We start from the raw sequence: 22,950 nt of genomic DNA on the forward strand, positions 1-22,950 counted from the left end.
GTTTCTGGCCATTGTGCTATGCCTTTTTTTTATCATTACACAATGAGTGTCACTTTTTTTTTTCCAATTCTCAAATTAAGAGTAGCTTAACTTTTAAGTTAGAAGTTTTCATAACAAATTTTCTCAGTTCTATTCTATTACTTTCCATTTATATGTTTTATATTAGATTTTTTTTAACTACCATAATAATAAGATTTTCCCCAAGCCTTTAAATGGTGTGCAATAGCTTAAGAAAAGATAAAATATGTAATATTTCTACTGGTTGATGTAATTGTTATAAACATATTATCTTTCCAAATTTGGAAGCAAATTAAAAAGCACTATATAGGGTAATAAAATGACTTTTAAAACTTTTTTTATTGGCTTTTTTTTAATCCGAGTGGCTTTTAAATAGCTATTCCACCAGTGGATAAGGTTAAAAAGCAACAAGTAAAATGATCGGATATTTTTCACTCTTACTTGTACTGAGGTAAATTAAGGAAGTGGTAAAGAAAACCTCTTTTCAGATTAACATGAGAAAGAAACGTATATGCTGAGAAGCTCAAAAGCTGTCATAGGGCAATGAGACAGGCTGACACGATATCGCTTCTCTGCAGGGAGAGGAGGAGCCACACACGCTGACACACGAGCCCATCACACTGACAGCTCTAACACACAGCAATCAATAGAGGAGCTCTCGCTCACTCTCTTCACACACACTCTCTCTCTTATCATTAGGGCTAATTAGAGTTCAGATGTGATTATAAGGAGGTTCTTTTGGTTAATATGTGATTATTTCCGTTTATTGGCTAAAGTAGTTAATCAGAAGCACATTAATGAACCGGAGAGCTAATGAGCCTCAATAGTGAGGTTTCTAGGTGCACTACACCAACAAGCCAAGCAGAAAAATCACTGTATCACTATGTGCACTTTACATCAGTTCTAACTATTTTTTTTGTTTTAATCAAATTTTAAGTGTCTCTCTTAAGTGATTTTTGGATTCTGAAAAGCATCTGCAAATTACAGCAAAGCAGATTCATTTAACCAGATTTAGTTTTCTAAGACAGTTGATTACTTTTTTAAGTATACATTTATGGTATAGTAAGTGACATATCATTAACATAATTTAAGTGTTAGAATCGGGTCCCTGGTGCATCTACCAACCAATTAAAATGTGAAAAAAGTAAATGTATCTCAAACATACAGACCATTTGTTCACAAGACTTCTGAGAGCTGGATCTTGTAGCCTGGAGTTTTTGCTTCAAAATTAAGTGAAAATCATCTTGGTTACTTGCGCAACATATTGATTACAATTTTTAAGAGACTTTTTGAGTAGAAAGGGCCTATGTGAGAAGGTGTGAACTATCATTATTAATGCAGTGATTCACACCCGAGAAGACAAAGGCATTCATAATGAGCCATCCAGTATGGCTTTCCCTACGTTGTGACTTGGCCATTTCAGGCAACAGAAACGAGGATAAGTGTGGGGTCAAAATGCTCTGGTGCACGATGACACTCACCTTGTTCAAAACCCACTTCTGCTTGTACATGTTATATAAGGTAAAATGGAGTAGCATCAGAGGATCACATTACACTTCTAAAATAAGACAGATGAGTTTTCACTACATTTAGTAGCTGCACAAACATGTAGCACGCTATCCAGACAGAATCAACAAGATGCATGAATAATGTATGACAATTTTTAGCTATTGAACGAATATTCACAGGCATGTCACGTCTTGGTTTAGATTGATACCATGTTACAGCGTGGTATGCAGATGTCTCGACTTTCCAATAAAAAAGCCCACAGGTGGCCATGCGTCTCATCAGAACAGACCACAGACTCTGATTAAACACTGTAACTGAATCTTAATTTCACGTCATGTACCTATAAGAACCCTGTCTGTTACTTTGGTTATTGGTTCTCTCTGATAAAGAGAGATCCCTAATTTCCTTAAATATTACAACAGTGCCAGAAATAGTAATGCCTGCAGTAAATACTGAACTACTTTCCATCTTCAACAATTATTTGTCGTTATCTGGCACAAAGCTCAAATGTATCACTAAATGAAAAAGCTACATACAGTATGGATAAAACCAAGAATCAGATCTAATGTGTAGTATCAACAAGCACCTGGCAGAACTATACTTGGCTCAGTATTTGTGCTACCTCATTGATAAGCTAAAGATCTGGCTCAGATCATTTTACAGCTTCAGTCACGCATTACGACAAAAATATATACAGTATATAGACAAAGCTATTGAGACACCTGACTGTTAACAGGGACTTTATTGACCTCATGTTCTAAATACAAAGGCATTAATATGGAGCTGGTGTATTCTGTCCAGGTATACATATTTCCGCTTTTCTGGATAGAATTTGCACAAAATAGTAGCTTGACTAGTTGGACACTACAGATCATGACATAATCCTAGACCAATTATAAAAGTATAAGGATATTCAAGGGTAGGCTTTTTAGATCCTACCTGTCTGACTGTTGCAACTTTATTTAAAAGATGAATCATATCAAATAATGGCAGTAAAGAATGGAGTGCCACAAGGATCAGTCTTAGGCCCTCTGGCATGTTTAATATACACATTACCTCTTTAAATTATTATTGGAAAATAGGGGTTTAGTTTTGTATTTTTTTCCTGATGACAAGACCAGATGAAACTTCTAAGCTAACAGAGTGTGCTAAAAATGTAAAAGATTAAAGACAGAAATGGTATCCCAAATGATGCACTTCTCAAACATGTAGGTGTATAAATTTTATAATTAATAATCAGAGTCTGATTACATTTCACTATACATACTACAAACGTCACAGAAAGTGCGCAATGTGGGACACACCGCTTGATACTACTTACTGGACCAGTATCTCTTAGATTGCAATTTGCATCTAGACAGATGTACTTTTACTTCCTCTACAATCAAAAACTGTGTTATTTCAGGCAGCAACCTTTTGAAAATCAGTTTTCTTATGTTACAAAATCAGCATTATTCCATCTTAGAAACATTGTCAAGCTATGGAACATTATCTGTTTTTATGCAAAAAAGCTAGTTCATGCGTTCATGTCCCTATCATATATTCGGTATTACCTAGCCAAATAGTAAACTAAAGGAGGTCCCTGTGATAGCCTTCCTGATAACATTCAGGGTTCAGACACAATTAATATAAAAGACATATAGCCAAGCATTCACATAATGTATATCACAACCTTGTACTGCAGTGATAAGGTACCAACGATAAGCTACTCTAAAATGTAATGTAGAAACTTTTTACTTGCTTTGGTTTTGTTTTGTGAAAAACCCTACACAAATAAACATGAACTCATTGTTTTTGTGGGAATTTCTGTGTCTGTTCATCCAGTAGAGCATTTGTGAGGTCAGGAAATGATGTTGGATTAAGGCGGCCTGGCTTGCAATCCAGTTCATCCATTCCAGGTGGCAAAGGTTTTTGATGGGCAGACTTAGCGCTTGATGTTATATACCTGTGGCAATGAATCTGACTAAAACGCCTCAATTCAGGTGTGTCTCAATACTTCTGTTCATATACTGTAGTGCACATTTAATAGAACAGTATTATGAGCACAAATGCACTGATCTATCACAAATCCCTAAATTAAGGTCAAACTGAACTCGGACTTCAGAAGTAAGACTCTGTCTGTTTTTATGGGAAATATTGCACTATTTAAAATAATTTTCACGTGGGAAATTATAAATGTTTATCTGTTCTTTACAGCTAAAGGCTTCTTCTATCATAAATTTGATGCATGACAGAAATGACATGCACATCACTAAACTGGATGCTTTCAGTAAGCATATAACACATAAAGACCAATGCATTATAGGAGATGGAATGAAAAAAAAAAACACTCAAAACAGGCCAGCCTGCCTAGAGAAGAGCTGGATGAAGACTAACATATGACACATTACACAATACTCTAATCCTACAGAGCCATGGGCACAGAGAGTATTATATAAAAGGGTGTGTATTGCCATTAGAGCGGCTTTCTGAATGTTACAGAGAGGATGACAACAGCAGAGTAGAGGTCTGTCACTGTGTCTTCATTTTTAATCTTTCACTCTCTTGAACCAAGTGCAATAGTTATAACCTCAAAAAGAATAAATCTTTTATCCTCATGTGGCCTTCAAACCATGCTGATTTATCAATTTGCGGAAGAACTCAACAGACAAATTCACTGGTACATGAAACGCCATAAATCCCAGAGAACATCTTGATGTAGAAATGAATCTAGGAAGAAAAATGTAAGTACTGGCCTAAGTGTGAATTAAAACTGTGGAATAACAGCAGGGTTTGCCTGAGAAGCAAGGCAGGTACTTGTTAATAGTATCACTGAATTGTAGACCGTAATGAAAGATCTAACAATTTTCACTCGAATGCTGTGCAATATCCAACATAATGTTTCAGCTCCACTAAAACAGAGCATCGATGTGATTCCAGAACTTTTTAAGAAATGTATGGTTCTTTAGCTATAAGTTTAATCCTAATTTTGTAATTCATGTAAAAAAGCATTGAATTTGAATTTAACTATGAATTTATTCAATTATTAAAACAGCAAGTACAACTTCTAAAATCTCAAGCTTTAAAGAAACCCATGTACCCAAAGTAAAGATTAGCTCAAAACAAATATTGAAAGAAAAGCTAAGGATGTCGTAAGTCACTTCAGTACTAAAGCTTAAGGTACAGAGCTGGTTCTTAGCACTCACTCAAAGGGGGCGTATAAGGCTTTTACCATATCTAACATTCTCCCTGATAACAGTGATCTGGGGGAGCACTCGGTGAAGTGTCCTCATGTTCATCCCACATCACATCCTCCTGAATGATATTCAGCCAGTCAGACCCTTAATCACTGGATCACAAACATAAGAGAGGATTTCCATCCAGGGACGGGGAGTGAAGTGTCTATGTGCTGTTGGGACTGTATGTGTGTGGTGTGGTTGAGGTTACTGTACACCATTACTGTCCAGCTAAAGCTCCAGTGGTTTGGCTGAAGCTGAGAGGATTAGTAAAGGAAGCTCTAGTGGATCATGGAGTCATAATGGCTCTGCTGGGGACTTTTAGAAGAGTCCATACTGAATACCGTTTAAACAATTTACTATTATGCTACATTACCTTCAGTGGATGCAAATTAGATCTGGTTTCGATTATATATGCACTAGCAAATAACTGACTCTTCTGTTGATTACAAAATGATCATTCAAAATGTACTTTGGATTTGAACAATTTGCATGTAACAATTCACTTTTCTTCTTTCTTCGGATATTCCTCACAGTGTTCCTAACGTTTATGTGCATTTATCCACCTTATAACTTAATCAGATCACCGACACAGCTGAACACCGGTTATTATGACAATATCTGAAGAGTGAAATCTGAGAGTAATCTGCAATAAGAATGAATAGAGTATCATGTTCTTTTTCCTTCCCACTTGCCATTATGAGTCACATAAAAAGTCTCATGATGCCTATTTCCAGTAATGTTACAAGGTTTCAGCAAATTTGTTTACAACTAAGGATAGAAAACATATTACATAAACCACCAACAATTTTTTTCTTCCATCCTCCAAACCAGCTTTCTCAAATTATTTCTAGGACTCACCTCATGCCCTTGTGGCGCTCAACAAATTATCTGCTGCCATAGTAACAAAGGCGAAAACCTCAAAATGGCTTCAGGAATTCCTGTTTTAGGTTATGTAAAGAGTGCGAAAATTTCACAGATATAGCAACTGGCACAAAGTCTGGATGAGCCTACACCGCACAAGAATGTTATATATAGGGGTCTCGCTTAACTTATGTGCTATACATAATGACTGTATAGGCAAGCTGTCTGTGAAAATCATGCCTTCTCCCTATAGGTGACAGTAAACAAATAAAACAAAAGATTTAGTTTTCAACACTGTTAATAATAATAAATGTTTCTTTTAATGCAAATTAGCATATGAGAATGATTTGTGAAGAGTCACGTGACACTGAAGACTGAAGCAATGCTGCTAAAAATATAGCTCTACCATGACAGGAATAAAATAAATTGTAAAAAAATATATAAATTGTAATAATATTTCACGGTATTACTATATTAAGTTGTTTCCGATGAAAAAATGTTGCCTTGGTGAGCATAAAATACTTTACGAAAGCATAACAAATCTAACTGCAAATTGTACCTCAAACTTTTGAAAGGTAGAGCAAGTTCTGGCAGTGATTGTGTTGTATAACACACAACACAATCGCAGTTTCATACATCTACCAAATATATAAGTGTGGGTGGAATCACTAATAACTTTTAAATGTAGCAAAAATGCTGCTAGCTAATTTTACTAATCTGTACAACAATTATGTGAAACCTACACAAAGCCTTTACACTGTCCTATATCGCTGGCACCGGCGTGTTTTATCGAGTGCTTGTGAGTAGTGTGTAGGTGTGTGGGTCGTTGGTTTGCGGGGGCTGGGTATCGTATTGTACAGCCGGCTGGTCAGATAAAAGTTAATCTCGTCTTAACGTGTGGATGGGGAAAAATGGACAGATCTGGAAGAGATCTGAGCATTAAAGCAAAACCTTTAAAAATGATGTTTTCACCCAACGTCGTAAAAGAAAAGAAAGATAAATGACCGTATTACTGAGACGCTATACCTGAGTTGAGGTACAAGACAGCTGCCGAGCGGCTGAAAAAAAAAATGCTTCAAAGCTGCCTTCTCATTGAATAACATCAACATCTGAACACTTCAGGGTAAAAGCCTTATGGGCCTTTAGTACAGCTTTATTTCTAATGTGTACCATTCTGTTGTTAAAAAAAGATAATTTTGTTAAGGTTCTCTGTAACCCATGTACTGTATGGCATGTTTCCACACTTCAGTCTGTCTGTCAACAACTGCCTCCGTCAATCTGTCATCACGCTCTCTGAAAACAGAGATGTGACACAAACAACACACAAACAGGAAAACAAGACAACTCCATCAATGCTGGTCACAGATGGCAGATAAGAAGACAGACCATGATCTATACACTCGATTTACAGAGGGAAAGGAAGGATGGTTGAAGGGAAAGGGGAAAAACTAATTTATAAGCAAAGGAAAAGAAAAGGAACAGGCAAAAGAAAAGAAAGAAAAGGAAAGTAGAGATACCATGAAAGAAAATGAACAGAGAGGGAAAGGAAATGGAGAAAAAAAGTGAAAGAAGTTTTAACAGAAGAAAAAAAAAACATCCATTTGTAGCCCATATCCAGAGCAAGTTTTAGCATATAATATATCTCTAGAGCTGACCATGTAAACATGGCATGCTTTTTCCATAGCCAAGCTCCATCTAGAAAACCCCAAGGGCAAAAACACAGGGAAAAATACAGTCTATTCCTCTTGTTATCTGTTATCTCACGACAGCTTGCAGATAGGCTCTTTAATAGGATTCGACAGAAGGTTGTAGCCTGCTTTCAGGAAATCCTCCCCTGCTTATACCTGAGCGTGCCTTCGCCTTATGTGTCAGAAGGACTGGCTCTACAATCTGTGGCAGAACGACACTGCTACAAAAAAACTGTATCTCCTAACTGATGATTCAACTACATACAATAAAAATGGCACGATCAAAGAAGAGATTAAACTGTACCTACTCGTACAGCGTCTATTTTTGTCATGCTGTAAGTAGTGTGCTTAGGTACCACAGGTCAAGAGCAAGTAGTTTAGACATAAAATCATGTCTCAATTAGGCTAAAGCATTCATCTTCATCAAACATTTATAAAATTAAGATTGCATCATGAAAAGGGTGATAAATTTCATTTAAAAAGAAAATAAAATCCCATGTCTCTGATGCACTATAGGACATCATTAATGAACCTGTGATCAGATATGATTTGATTGGACTAAGTCGGGGGGCTGCTCAGCTGGTGTTGCACTTTTCTGTATCAATTAACATCCAACTTGACAAAAACAGATCAGATAATGCTACACTTGGTGTCTGGTCTTTATCATGCAAATTCACCAATATGGCAAATGGCTAAAATGAATTCTCCCTGCAGGGAGTGTTTGTGTGTGTGTCTGTGAACCACATATCAAATAGTTTATTGCTTAAGTATACTAACGCTCAAAAAGTTTGGGGACAGATTTTCTTGGAAAGAAATTTTAGCAAGGACAATATAATCAAACGTTACAAGAAATGTTTAGCTTTCAATAGTCTGTATGTTCATACATTTTTTTTGTAGCACAGAGTTTTCAAGACTGAGATAGAAATATTTATGAGCGTCAAATCAGCATACTGTAAAAAGCTCATTCTGGTTGAGTACCATCTGTACTAGGGTGGTTGCTTGCTTGCTTGCTTTTAATGTTTAATGTGTATGTTTTTTGATACTGAATTAAGCTACTTTTACAGCTTCTAAAACACAATTAGTAAAGAAATACTGCCACATAGGATCAGGAAATCTATCTGATCTGAAATGATGACAAAGGAGATGCTTCTTTTTGACATGTTTCCTAAGAGAAGCATGAAAACAGAAAGGAACATGATGTCCCAGTGTCCTCATTGTGCTGGAGGGTGTTCTCCCTGATCTTTATGGACACCTTGTTCGTGTGGGAAAGTGGTATCTCGTTGGAGTTATGGCACTATTAGCTTGAGATCTGCCACTAGTATAGTACCACAGACTCGCTCACATTGTAAATGTGGCTCTGGGACTGCCATAAAAGGTGGATCTCCCATCCTAAGAAATCATCAAAACTCATTTGTAAATCAAATCCATCAGCACACAATCTTCACAAACACATATTGGGTATATTCCAGTGCTTTCTGACAACACCGAATCCAGCTTTTCCAAACTTGTAGATGACGAGGAGAATATCTGCAAGTTCATTTTGTGTCATCAACTAATCCTAGTCCATCCAACTAGTCCATCCATCCACATATAGAATTAAACCAAATGAAGAAAAAAAAAAACCCTCCAGTTCTCCAGTTATGTAATCCGACAAACAGAGTATCTAGAGAGCACACAACTCTTTAAGATCGCTTTCAGTCTGACAGAGCAGTACCTAGAAAACAATTAACCTTTAGTGCAATTTCCCAGTAATGGCCTGTCTTAATTGCAAGAGTAATGTGTCACGGCTCAACCAGGTATATTTAATGATGCTTAAACCACTAATCCCGCTGAACAAAAATATGCAAATGCATGTGACATTCCAGGCTGACATATAATCGCTTATGTAACTTTGAGATGGTCATTTGACAAACAAACAGTTGCTTTATAATCTCCTATGCATTTTAAGCCAGCTCTATTTCAGGTTTTAATAGAATGATACAGTAAGGTTTATGCGTTACTAAGGTCCTGTTGGATTGACCATGGAAAAAAACAAGTAATTTAATTTACCATTTTCGTTGCCTCTGAAAAGTGAAAGTTGTTGAGCTGCTGTTTTATGTTTCATCTGCAGCTGAAAGGTGCATTAACACTGACAGTAATTAAATCTCTGGAGGTCAACATGCTGTACTGTTGGTTACTAACAGCTGTATCCACCTGCATCAAAAGAGCTCCACTGTTTATTTTTCACGTTCAGTGTTCATTTACCCATAGGACTTTTCTGTTCATTTTAAGATTTTTTTCTGTTCATTTTAAGATAAAAAATTTTTAATAAAAAAACCTGAAAGACACGCACATAAATATGCAGAGCCCATCAACAAGTTTTTGATGCAAAATCCATGGATACTCACGTGCCAAGCTTATGTTGACCACATTTAATATGCCCTATGAATGTGTATAAAAGTGGAGGGACGTAAGTCTCATTAAAAACATCTTCATTCAGATTTCAAAGATGAACGAAAGTCTTTGAGTTTGGAAGGACGTGACAGAATTTTCATTACTGGATGAACTACTGGATAAACCCTTCAATATTATCCTGTCCCATCTTAAAGGTCCCAAGTTGTAAACCTTTTTGTAGTTTTGATATTTGTAGTATTTTGATATCCATTTCAATAGAATAGGCTTTCCCAGGAGCTCTGACTAAAAAGGTGGAGGTGACCGAGCCTCTGTTCTGAATGGCCTGTTTTTTTCGAGGTGACACATGACCTGGCCAATCAAATATAAGAATGTTACAATATGGAGGTCACAACGGCTTGTGAAAAATCACAGGTACATTAGTAGCTTTAGCGAAATGGACAGAAACGATCATCATAAATGCTTGACTGTGCACACATCTTACCAAAAAAGGGTTAATAAAGTCCTTTGTTGTTATGAACGTGTATTGCGTCTCACGGTTGTGTCTACGACTAGTGACTAGTTGTAGCTTTTAAACTACATCATATTAGAGTTGAGATGAGCCTCTAGTCCTGATTACTTATGAGCTACAGAAAAGCCAGGACATTTCAGATTTGACAGTATGGGAATGTTAATATGTAGATACAAATATAAGTAAAACATTCATAGTTGACTTCCAATGGAGTGCAGAGGAAAAACCATCCAGCAATTGCCATTAGGGATGTTATATGTAGATGAAGTAAAACATTCATAGTTGACTTCCAATGGAGTGCAGAGGAAAAACCATCCAGCAATTGCCATTAGGGATGTTAATGATGCACTGCGAGCCAGTCGAAAATCGATTCAAATGTGAGATGATTCAAATCAGTTGAGATGTTAAATGAAACACAATATAATTGGGGGTGGGAGTTTATGTATCTCTGAGGGGAACTGACTGCCTTTAGAAAAGTTATATTGTATTTTGCCTTTGTCTAATGCATATTAAATTAGTGTGCATAAGAGCAGTGCTGCTTTGATTACAGCAGTTACCATGGAAACACTGTATTGCTGGTGTTTCATAAGCGCCACCTGCTGTTTCCAGAGAGCGAATATGCATCTCATTCTTCAGTTTTTTTCTTCATTTCAGAATTATACATCTAATTTGGATTAAAAAATGCTCATGCTGCATGCATGCGGCATCTTTGTTTGGACTGTGATTACAATACAGTTGTTTTGTACTAGAGGGATTCCCTGCTAAAAATCCAGGTGTCAAACACACTTTTTTTTGGCAGGGTTGCCCCGTTAATATTCACACAACCAGGGCTAAATATCACAATAATGTGGTCTCTTCAACCTAGAGACATGAAAAACAACCCTCGCCAAAAGTGTTAAAGTAACCTTTTGTTTGTTTATATGATCAGTTTTCTTTTATTTGTGTTATTTATTTATTTTATTTGGGGTTTGTTTGACATTTGCTATTATTACATTTTCAATTTCACAAAAAAAAAAAAAAAAATGCAGCATTTTGTGCAAGCAACAATAAAAATAGGCATTTTCATTTATAATTTGTCTTAAACCTCACTTTGTTAAAAATCAGTATGGTGAATTGCATTGCTTTGGGAGTTAAGGGAATCATTACATCCCTAACAGCCATTCAAAACAATGAATTTCAAACTAAAATCCATTCCTGTTCTTGTACACTTCAATAAGGAATATGACAAGTAACTGTATATAGAAACCACCAGGGGTACACAACCCCAAGGACCTGCCTCCCTGATACAGAGCTCACAGGTACTCATGGGTATTCTGAAGATTGCATCAGTTAAAGTGGTTTGTTTTTCCCAAAGCATCTGTGTTTAGTTAATTCACGTAGGGAGGTCAGTGAGGCTTATAGCATGAGTGACAATCAGGTGGTATTTAGTAAGGGATTTTAAAGCCTAAAGGGAATTCATCATTTTATTTTTAATTCTTCCCAACTTGGGCACTATGTACCGATGAAGCAACCAGTTTTATGTTTGCAACTGACAAAAAGTGCTCAGCTAAAATTCAAGTCCAATTTTGTTTGGATGCGGCTCTTAATTAAGCTCTGAAACAGAAGACTGCTCTGTTTGCAATCTGTCCTGTAGTACTCAACTCATAAACGGTTTTTCGTCAGAGCCGAAGAGATGCCATAGCCAAATGTTTGTGGAACTTGCTTGTAATCCATCTGTTGCATTAGCAAAGCCTCAAGTTTGTTCCCTCAGAGACGATTTTCTTCCTCTAGCTTACTCTGCTAAACTCCCCGAGAGACATTCAAACCATTAAATGCTCTGGTAAATTAGTATAATTGGCTTATTTGTATTTCATGAGTCACATAACAAACATGTCAGGTTAGGATTTAATTTGTCTCTCTGTTGTGCAACTAATATGTGCATTGTGATTCAGACAACAGGCGAGATCGAGAGAACAGGAAGAGGGTTATGATTTAGAGCGACACACCGATGAATCACAGCACAATAGCTCCATGCTAATCTATCATCATAAAACACAGTCGCAGTCCCACGACCCTCTGCTTTTACCATCACACTCTCAGAAACAGCATATCTACATCCATGCATTACACTGCCTCATGAAAGGTGAAGGACTGTTTTATCAGCCGGCACATTTCGTCAGCCTGTGACAGATTGTTGCGTATGAGCGATTGATATTGATTACTGTGGTCAACAGCAAAGCATGCAATTACACCAGGACAAAGATGCACTTCAGATAATCTTTGGGCAGTTAACGTGCTATAGATTGCTTGGTGTTGTTATCCATCAGTCCTAATATGTCTTGCTTAAAGGGACAGTTCAGTTCAGCTAGAAATAAAAAATTCTGTCACCTTCATGTAGTTTTCAATCTCAATTTTTTTTTCTGTTGAACACGAAAGAAGGTATTTTCAGAATTGTTTCAATTGTTTTTGGGTATATGAAATGGAATGGCAATCTGTGTTGTTCTGTATTCCATTGACTTTCACGCCAAAATATCTTAGGATATTTAAGAAAGTAAACAACATGAGGTTGAAATTTTATTTTGGGGTAAACTATTCCTTCTGAATAAAACTTACAGAGGGTGCACTGAAACTAAAACAGACTTTTTGCTTCTCAAGTAATTAATTTTAAGAATGTTTAAATATTTCTCTGATGCAACCAAATATTGATTTAGAAAATGATTTGCACTGTGCAGCTCACTCTTGGTCTTGTCCGAAGGTCAAAGGTTAACATCTGTCAGCAACAGATCATTGCGTGCTATGCCAGAGCCACCCGGGATTAGATCCAGACCCCATCGTTGCATCGTTATAGCCACTTGTTTTTCCACCAGCACACATGCTCAGGCACACACACACACACACACACACACACACATATCAAGCTTGGCACTGTATGGATTAACCCCATCTAAGACAGAGCACGATAATGATAAAATAACCACATGAGACCGCAGGGCTCTATCTAATCTAGTCTACAGGCTGCCATGATTGAAAACCGGACTCCAAACGGAGAGGCAGGCAGAGGTCCATAATAGGATTTACATCTGGGACAGACAACAGCTCTACAGATATATACAGATATACAACAGGAACGGATGATTCGCACCTGATGCCCACAAGAATCACTTTAAAGATGCAGCGATCAATGGAACAAACACACAAAAGCACAGTATAGAAAAAGGCTTGACGTAACCCACGTGCAGCTTCAATACGTTGCCTGTGAGAACTCAAGTAATCACATGCTAAATAAACCATTCAAGCCATTTCCAAGAATTCAATCAGAGCTGCAGCTCCACGGATCTCTATTCATACAGGTGAGTGAAAACAAACAGGCAGAGGAATCTGAGGCAACAGTTGTCAATTCAAGAGTGCCACAAAGACAAAGAGTGAGAAACAACTACTCACTGGAGTCGTCCGAATCATATCCTTCCACGTCCGGCTCTTCCTCTTTCTTGCTGGCCACGAGTGCGGTGGCGCCGAAGGCTTGGTCCAGGTCGTCCTCATCCCGTTTGGGGTCCGCGGCCGGGCCCTCCGATTTCTGGCTGGTAGAGGTGCTCCGCAGGGAGCCGGCGCGGCTGAGGGCCGGGGGAGCTGTGGGGGGGAGACCCCGCGGGTAACGGGGGAAATAGTCAGATATCTGCTTGATGGGCTGAATGGGACCTGGACATACATCAATGGCCATGTGCTCCTGGATGCTGATGGTCGTCTTCTCGCCTTTGCGTTGTGTCATTCATGCAGCCCTTTTGAGGATGTGCCACCACCCCTGAACCCAGCAAAGGGTGGGTGGTAACAGTAAAAAACAAAACAAAACCAAAAAAAAAAAAAAAAAAAAAATGTAGTAAAGAAAATTAAAAAAAAAAAAAAAAAAACAAGCCTCAAAAGTCAAATCTTCTTAGCTCTGGTAATCTCTTAGTGTCCCTGAAGAGCAACTGAGCTTGTCTTGGTGTGTAAGTGCATGTGTGCGTGAGTTTGCGATCGCTGCGGTGGGCTACATGAGAGGATGTGGGCTGCTCCAGCACACTGTGGTCATGCCTTCTGCCTGTGAGCTGTGCTCAGACCACTACAGCACGCTAAGACTGTTACCGGGATGAATGCATGTGGGAGAGACAGAGAGAGAGAGAGAAAGAGAGAGAGAGAGAGAGAGGGAGGGGGCAGGATTATACAAAGGGATGGAGGGATTGGCTGATGTCATTGCTTAGCAACATGACGGTAAACAGGAACCAGGCGCGCGGCTACTTAATTATGCTATTAGTCCATCTGTTAGAGAGAGAGAGGGGGGCGAGAGCGAGAGAGAGAGAGAGAGGCTGGGTTTTCTGTGTTCCTCCTCTCACTTCAGTTTAGCTTCTGACTGAACCGTCATCGCAGACGAGCATGGTATGTGCTAAACTCCAGCACAATTGACAGCAACAGGTGCTAAATGCTTAAAGTCAGAAGTGCCAGGTTATACATCCATCAAGCAATTCAAATAGTACAATGGGGCAAAAGCAAAAGGTAGATAAGAAGAAATTCATTATTTAAAATGCATTAAAATCCAAGATTACCAATTTACAGATTCACACAAAATTAAAATGTTGGTATTATTTACTCTACCCTTATGTCGTTCTAAACCTTTATAGATTTCTTTCTTCTACAGAACATGAAATAAGAATGAATTTCAATGCATATAAAAAGATTTGTGTGTGTATATGTTTATGTATTGTGAATAAATTGTAAATAAATTAGAAAAAATGAGAATTTCACTTTTCGGGCATAACAGACTAAAGAGTTAACATTTTGCTAAGTGGCTTGATTTGGTTTTCTAATATGGCTTTCAGGCATTTTTATGAGTGGCAAAACAGTCTTTAGGGTCACTGTATTCATAACACTTATCTACATGATCTTCTCGTAAACTGATTTCTGTGTCATGACAAATAATGACGGTAGAGACATTTACTGTGAAAATTGCATCAGTGCTCTGTTGCTTTATGAAAACTAGCAGGGGGCTATTCAACCTGTCCACTGCTTTACAGCTATGATAAATTACAGGCAAAAGCCATTCTCACATTTTACAATTGCAAAGATTTATAGTGAAAACAGTGAGTAATCTTGATGCTCTCTCTTAGGGGACCTAGATGACAATGCAGAGCTCTCGACTTATGGTGTCGCTTTTAACAAGGGAAGAGGAATGAAGAAAATAATGAATGATGGTGAGGAATATACATAGGATATAGCATGATGTTATTTAATCATGGTTTGAAATGGTCGTTCATAATTTAGATTCGAATGTTTGCCTTTTCCCACATGGTATCATTAGGAGACAAAACCTGGCAATTCATTTACTCTTATAATTAAGGAGTCGCCCCCATGCTCGTTGTAATTCTTCAGCGGAAAACACTTAGTGAGAGCGAAGCTCATTATTTTCTGTCTATTTCCGTAATTCCTTCTGGAGATCCTTTCTTTTGTGCTTCCGGAAGACTCATGGTTAAAAAAAAAAAAAAAAAAGAAAAAGGCAGAAAAAAAGTTTGATTACCTAAAGAGTTTTTCACAAGAAAAGTAGCACAGTGTCTACCGTTTGTCATGCTGTTAATGTGCAGGTTATTCATATATTGACTCTACTGTCTGCCACAGAAACATAGCTGTGAACATAGTGAAGGCTAGAAAAATAGTACACACTAAATAGTACACGCGGGCGAGAAGCCAAGTCTTCTATAATCCTAGTTATTTTCCTGTGGAACAATGTACCCAAATGGGGTGCTATTGAACAAGCATTTTATTATGTAAATTCGCTGATATAAAGTCAGCCAGAAAATTGTGTTTAAATGACTTTAATGATGTAAAATGTGATGCTTTTCTGTGGTCATAGATTGAAAGTCTCACTCATTCTGACAGAGTTCTCTATTGCCACAGAAAGTGATATGCACTTTCCAGAAAATATCATTCAAACACAGACATTACAGGAGAGACATCGCTTAAATATTTCTAACGTGACAAACATGCCTCTGCACTGGTGGGAAAAAAGGGCTAAATTATTTTCTCATCTGGTTTATACCAGTCTAATGCTCTCCTAGCCAGGTAAATCACTTTGACAAGTGCTGAAACACTCTTTCAAACCAGTAAAACACACCAGCCCGGCAGGTTCATGCTAGTTTGAGCTTTCCTCTTAGCAAAGTATGCACACTTTAAAAACGCAAAAATATCTGAAATGCGATATGATGCGAGATGCTGTAATGCAAAAATCTGTGGAAAATAGCAGTGCACTTTTGGTTAATTTCACATTTTTAGCTCTCTCGTTCTCTTTCTGGCTCTCCACATCCAATTCATAACTTGGCCTGTCCATAATGGCTCTTTAAGGGCATGCTTCTTAATCCAATCTGGCCTTTGTAATCAGAGGATAAAATGGGTTAGTGGATACTGGCTGCTCCAGCCCTTGGCCGAGATCAAATGTCATTCCTATGAGGCTTCTGTGTGATGAGGGAACCATTGGAGACAAATACAGACCAAATATGAAACAGGAAGGCCATTCTAGACAAAGTTCATGGGTAGTGACATTTCTGTAAGAAGGTAAAAGCCACTTTTATTCTTTCTGTTTCTCAAAAAATCATAATAGGCTGATGAAAAGAATATGTGCACTATTTTGGTAAGACTTGATTTTGATGGTCCCTTATGAACATTGTGTTGACAATAAGTAACTTTGAACCTACATGTCAACTAACTTTTATTAGAGTATAAGTAGACTGTCTGATAATTATCTACTGACACTTTATTGTGATGATCTACCAACAGACATTCTACTGACTATAGGTAACCTTTCAAGAACATGTCAACACTAATGAGAGTTAGTTGACACGTAGGTCCAAAGTTACTTATTGTGAACAGAATGTTCATAAGGGTCCAGCAAAATAAAGTAAAACCACTATTTTTATTATTATCATCAATCCTCCAGATTCTGGCAGCTCATAGTGATAGTGAAATATATTTTTTATTCATTCATGAGTGGAAATTCTTGCCTTCAGTACCTTTGACATTCATTCCCGATAGTTTCTTTACATGTTTAAGAGAACAGCTCAGCACTTATGCTGTCATTTCAACTTATGGAATTTGAAAAAAGCAGGTAAGATTTCCCACTCAGCTATAGTAGCTATCACTGGTGATGGAGCACTCACATACAAATTCATAGAGGACTGAAATAGTCCCTATAATATGAGGTTATTCTGCTCACAGAAGAGCTCTTGGACCTGCTCTCACCTGTTCTAAAAATGACAGCAGCAGAACTGCAGAGGCAAAATGTACAAACTGCTCAGGGATGCCATTATTAACATAGGAACTACTGCCATACTTTTATTTTACTTCACTTGCCTCTGTGCTTCAAGTTGTTCAAGAGGAGATGTGGAGCACCAGTGAGATTTTAAAATGCGTTCCTTCACTATTTGCTTTGCAAGCTTGATGGGTTTTTTTTTGGATGGAGTTCATGTACAGGTCCTTGACTGAACCTGTGACATTCAACAGGGTGGTGAAATGGCAAAAAAATGAATCACTCTTGAAAGCAGCCAAATAAAAGATGAAATAGACATTTTTAGCTCTGACACCTTATGAATCAGGTTCTCTCTTTAGGGCTTGATATTGTCTGCAGGCAGCGGCCTGTCTTTCTATCCACACTATAAAAATAGAAATTAAATGTATAAATGCTATCCACCTTATTTTTCAATGAGGAAGTAAGCAGCTTTCTGTGAATGTGCAAGACTTCCAGTTCATTAGCTGTTGTGAAGAATAACAATGCACAGTTAACGTTAACACTGATTGCATTACATATCAGTGTGTTCATAATAATGATTCATTAATGAAAGTTATTAACATGTTATGTTATGTTTACCATTTTTAAATTGAATGTGCCTGGTTTCTGGTGTGATCCGGTAATATAATTATAACATATTATGGTAAGACACACTAGTTTGCCATTTCAAACTTAAAAATGAGCTGTTTTGTACAGCTAAAAATAGCTTGAAGCAGATCACACCGGAAAACAGACACACTCCATTTTAAAATGATAAACATAACACTTTAATAACTTTCAATAGATCATTTGTTAATTCATTAAATTCTCAGCAGATGTTTAGAGTATATATATATATATATATATATATATATATATATATATATATATATATATATATGATATATATATATATATATGATATAATGTACTAGTTGATAATGTACTAGTTTACTAATGAACTTAGGGTTAGTTCACCTAAAGATAAAGATTCTACCATCATTTAAGTTGAGCCTCTGATGTTACATGGACTGTTTCACCAATGGACTGTTTATTTTGTTTCTGGACCTGGGAACATTTCAGTTGTGTTTATGGAAGCCCAGACAGCTCTCCAATTATCATTAAAAAAATCTTAATTTGTTTTCCAAATGTGAATGAAAGTCTTACGTGTTTGGAACGCCATGAGGGTGAATAATTAATGACAGAATTTTCATTTTGGGGTGAACTAACCCTTTAAGCATTACCTTATGATTAACGGATATGATTTCATGTAAATTAAAGTGATTAACATCTACAAAGGCCAAAATACAGTTTTAATCAAGCACGGTACATGATTCAAATACAATTACATTAAAAATAACATTCTACATCTTAAAGTGCATGGAAGAAATTTGTAATAGCCCCACGCCATGCTGTGAATCTGAAACATATTCATAAATGTGCTGTTAATTAATAAACCAGCCATCATGAGTCTGTCTAGAAGATGCCCTTTAAAGGAGCAGTTAACGGAAAACCTCATCTTTTGAATAGTCCTTACCTGCTGAGAGGATAAATTACACTCATACTACAATTTTTCGGTGGAGAAGCCAATTTAACTAATAAAATTAAACTTGACATAATAGAAGACAAGCATTTAAACAGAATCATTGCAAAACACATTACTAAAATTGTGATATTGTGAGATCTAATGCTTAAAAATTATTGTACTTAAGGTTATTTAAGCAATATTAAATAATACTTTGGAATTTAATAAGCATGAATAAATGAATATTCAAAACAAAATTAAGGTTTGCTGAATATCTTCCTACCCTCAGGACAAATATTGATGCGTTTGTTTCTTCATTTGAATTTATTCTGAGAAAATTAGAGGTAGACCCCTTGCTCTTCAGTGAATCCTCTGCAGTGAATGGGTGCCATCAGAATAAGATGGAAACATCACAATAATCCAGTATGTACACCAATATGTGTTCATAAGAAGCAGACCCATTATTAAAGCATTTTAAACTGTCGCTATGTCCAAAATAACAGGCCAGAGGCCATAATGCTTCCTCTACTGAAAAAGTCCATCCTCCATCAAAATCCACTTTCATACATGCTTGTAGATAATGCTTGATTTGTGTATATTTATCTCCTGATTCAGATGACACGACTTTGTCCACTTGAAAATGCTATAGTATAAACAAGGGAATTATATTTTAGTTGGAAGCACCTTTATTTACAGACTTGTTTCATACAAACATGCTAGCCTGGTCTCAATAGATCCCTTAACCTACCTCCAAAATTTAACGTAACTATTTTTAGTAAATATAAAAGGACATAAAACAAGTGACCAAAATATGCAGGATTTTTTACAAATTTTCATAGTTTCAGCCTCAGATATCACGCCCACAGATTGTTGGCTGAAGGTCTGGCTACAGAAGACTACCATTTTTTATAACAACACTCTATAAGAAAAAGCATGACTGACAGTCTGCAATTACAATCATATATTTATTGCAATAATCAGTAACAACAGAAACCCAAATTAGAGAGCCAATGGACGAAATCCAAACAGAAGTAAGCATCCCATTTCCCCTTCTCTCTTCGAAGGGCAGAGCCCTTGAAGTGTGTTCTTTCAAGGGTGTAGGGTATTCCTGTCTCATATAAGCGTTAAGAACTTCCTTGGCGAAGGCAATGACGGACCAAACGTTACCTTGACAACGCTATGCCTGTGTGCAGCATTCAACCCTCCAACAGCTGTTGCAATTAAAAGTACTTATTATTATCGTTTCATCTAAATATTGTCTTACTGTATCTTATGTACTATAAAAAATTTTTACTAAATGTGCTTAACTTGTTGACACTACCGTCTTAAATTACATTTCTATTACTGACAAAAATATTTTGTATGAAATTAAAAAAGGCAAATTTAATCCGCCTATTCTACTTTGTATGTGAAGTTAAAATTATTCCTAACACATGATCACAAATGGAAATCACTTCCGTGAACTGAACATGTTCCCTTTGCTAAAGGACTTCTGGAAGGGCCCTTTGTGAAGTTATTTATTCTGCTGTAAAACCTGCTGTTTGAAGCAGTAACTTTAGAATTCATAACTTCGTAACTTTACAATTAAACGTCGCCCGGTACCGCGCAGCCAGCGCCCCACCCTGGAGCTGGCATGTGAACACCTGGTGGTCGGGTCTTGCCCCATGGGACCTGGCCGGGCCAAGCCTGAAGGAGCGACGTGGCCTCCGGTGCCTGTCGTGGTGGCAACCCCCGAATCCGGTATTGGACACCAGAAGTAAGAGATGCCGTCAAGCTGAAGAAGGAGTCCTATCAGGCTTTATTGGCCCGTGGGACTCCTGAGGCAGCTGACAGGTACCGGTGGGCCAAGCAGACTGCTGCCCGGGTGGACGTGGAGACAAAAACTCGGGTCTGGGTGGAGTTCGGTGAGGCCATGGAAAAGGACTATTGTATGGCCTCAAAGACGTTCTGGCAAACGCATCAGAAGTGGGAGGCAGTGCCCTGCCAACACTGTATAGAGTGTTGGTGGGAATCTGCTAACCTCGACTGGGGACATCGTTGGGCGGTGGAAGGAATACTTTGAGGATCTCCTCAATCCCACCAATGCTTCCACTGTGGGAACAGAGGCCAGTGACCCAGGGGAGGACTCAACATCACCCTGGCCGGGGGTGGACGAGATCCGCCTGAGTACCTCAGGTCTCTGGATGATGTAGGGCTGTCTTGGCTGACAACTCTATACCCTTTTCAGGATACTGGAGGGTTCCTGGAAGTTTGCCTAACCAGTCCACATGTGCTTTGTGGATTTGGAGAAGACATTTGACCGGGTTCCTCACGGTGTCCTGTGGGGGGTGCTCTGGGAATATGGGGGAAGGGGCCTATTGCTAAGGGCTGTTCTGTCCCTGTATGATCGGAGCAGGAGCTTGGTTCGCATTGCCAGCAGTAAGTCAGACTTGTTCCCAGTGCATGTTGAACTCTGACCGGGCTGCCCTTTGTCACCGGTCCTGGGGCCAGAGATTGTCCTGTTTGGGGACTACAAGATATCGTCTCTGCATTTTGTGGATGATGTTGTCCTGTTGGCTGCATCTGGCCAGGATCTACATAGTGCAGATTTGCATCCGAGTGTGAAGCGGCTGGGATGAGAATAAGCACCTCTAAGTCTGAGGCCTTGGTTCTCAGTCAGACAAGGGTGGCTTGTCCCCTTCAGGTTGGTGGGGAGTTCCTGCCTCAGGTGGAGGAGTTTGAGTATCTTGGTGTCTTGTTCATGAGTGAGGGGAGGACAGAATGAGAAATCGACAGACTGATCGCTGCAGCTTCTACAGTAATGTAGTCGCTGTACCGGTCTGTTATGGTGAATAAGGAGCTGAGCTGCAAGGTGAAGTAACACATATCTTTACAACAAGTTGACAACCTAACAATAGCAATAGTAACCCAAGCACCACTAATTAAATAACTGCCACGCTCAAAATTCACTCTTGAAGCTAAAAGAAAAATCTTCAAAGAACCGATTTCAATGGAGGCACAGCAGCATCCAAAACACCTCCAACTACAGCTCATCAGCAAGCTCTACACTCATAAATATTTACATTATTCGGCTTATGAATGCTTTAAAAATATAAATGCTGAATACCACATGGATGAAAGTTTGAGTATCTTGGTGTCTTGTTTACGAGTGAGGGGAGGACAGAATGAGAGATTGACAGACTGATCGCTGCAGCTTCTACAGTAATGTAGTCGCTGTACCGGTCTGTTATGGTGAATAAGGAGCTGAGCTGCAAGGTGAAGTTTTTGATTTACCGGCCGATCTTCATAACTACTCTCACCTATGGACATGAGCTTTGGGTCATGACCGAAACGATGAGATCCTGGATACAAGCAGTTGAGATGAGTTTCCACCGTAGGGTGGCTGGGCGCTTCCTTAGAGATAGGGTGAGGAGCTCAGTCACTCGGGAGAAGCTTGGAGTAGACCTGCTGCTCCTCCACATTGAGAGAGGCAAGCTGAGGTGGCTCGGGCATCTCTCCCGGATGCCTCCCGGACAACCTCCCGATGGAGGTGTTTCAGGCATGTCCCACCGGGAGGAGGCCCCCGGGGAAGACCTAGGACACGCTGGAGGGACTATGTCTCTCGGCTGGCCTGGGAGCGCCTCGGTGTTCCCTCGGAAGAGCTGGAGGAAGTGTCTGGGGAGAGGGGAGTCTGGGCGTGCCTGCTTAGACTGCTGGCCCTGCGACCCGGCCCCAGATAAGCGGCAGTAAATGGATGGATGATTTGATGGATAGTCTTACTAGTGATGCAGCTGGGGATAGGGATGAAGTTTGCAGAATAAAGTCTTTGATTTGAGTGTGTTTCTGGTAGTCATATGAATCAGGAAGATTTGGATTATGGCACACAAATAAAAATGTTTAGTTTTGTAATTATGTTGTGATTTTGGTGTAGTTTTAGTTATATTGTTAGTCACAGCATGTCGGAGAAAACTCCTTTCGTGGCCCAT

General features: G+C 38.5%; 1 protein-coding gene across 2 annotated transcripts in view; it reads right to left on the reverse strand.

Moving 5' to 3' along the window:
• Positions 1 to 14,300, reverse strand: part of doc2b (double C2-like domains, beta) — a 70,727-nt gene extending 56,427 nt beyond the window's left edge. Inside the window, exon 1 of one of the 2 annotated variants that reach the window (XM_043240132.1) lies at positions 13,617 to 14,300. In XM_043240132.1, the coding sequence (XP_043096067.1) occupies positions 13,617 to 13,883 (267 nt within the window). In that variant the 5' untranslated portion in view covers positions 13,884 to 14,300. The remainder of the gene's footprint in view (positions 1 to 13,616) is intronic. The other variant, XM_043240131.1, reaches the window with a different exon arrangement.
• Positions 14,301 to 22,950: the final 8,650 nt, after the last annotated feature.

The sequence above is a fragment of the Puntigrus tetrazona genome, chromosome 5 (assembly GCF_018831695.1).
Source record: "Puntigrus tetrazona isolate hp1 chromosome 5, ASM1883169v1, whole genome shotgun sequence".
NCBI classification, from domain to species: domain Eukaryota; kingdom Metazoa; phylum Chordata; class Actinopteri; order Cypriniformes; family Cyprinidae; genus Puntigrus; species Puntigrus tetrazona.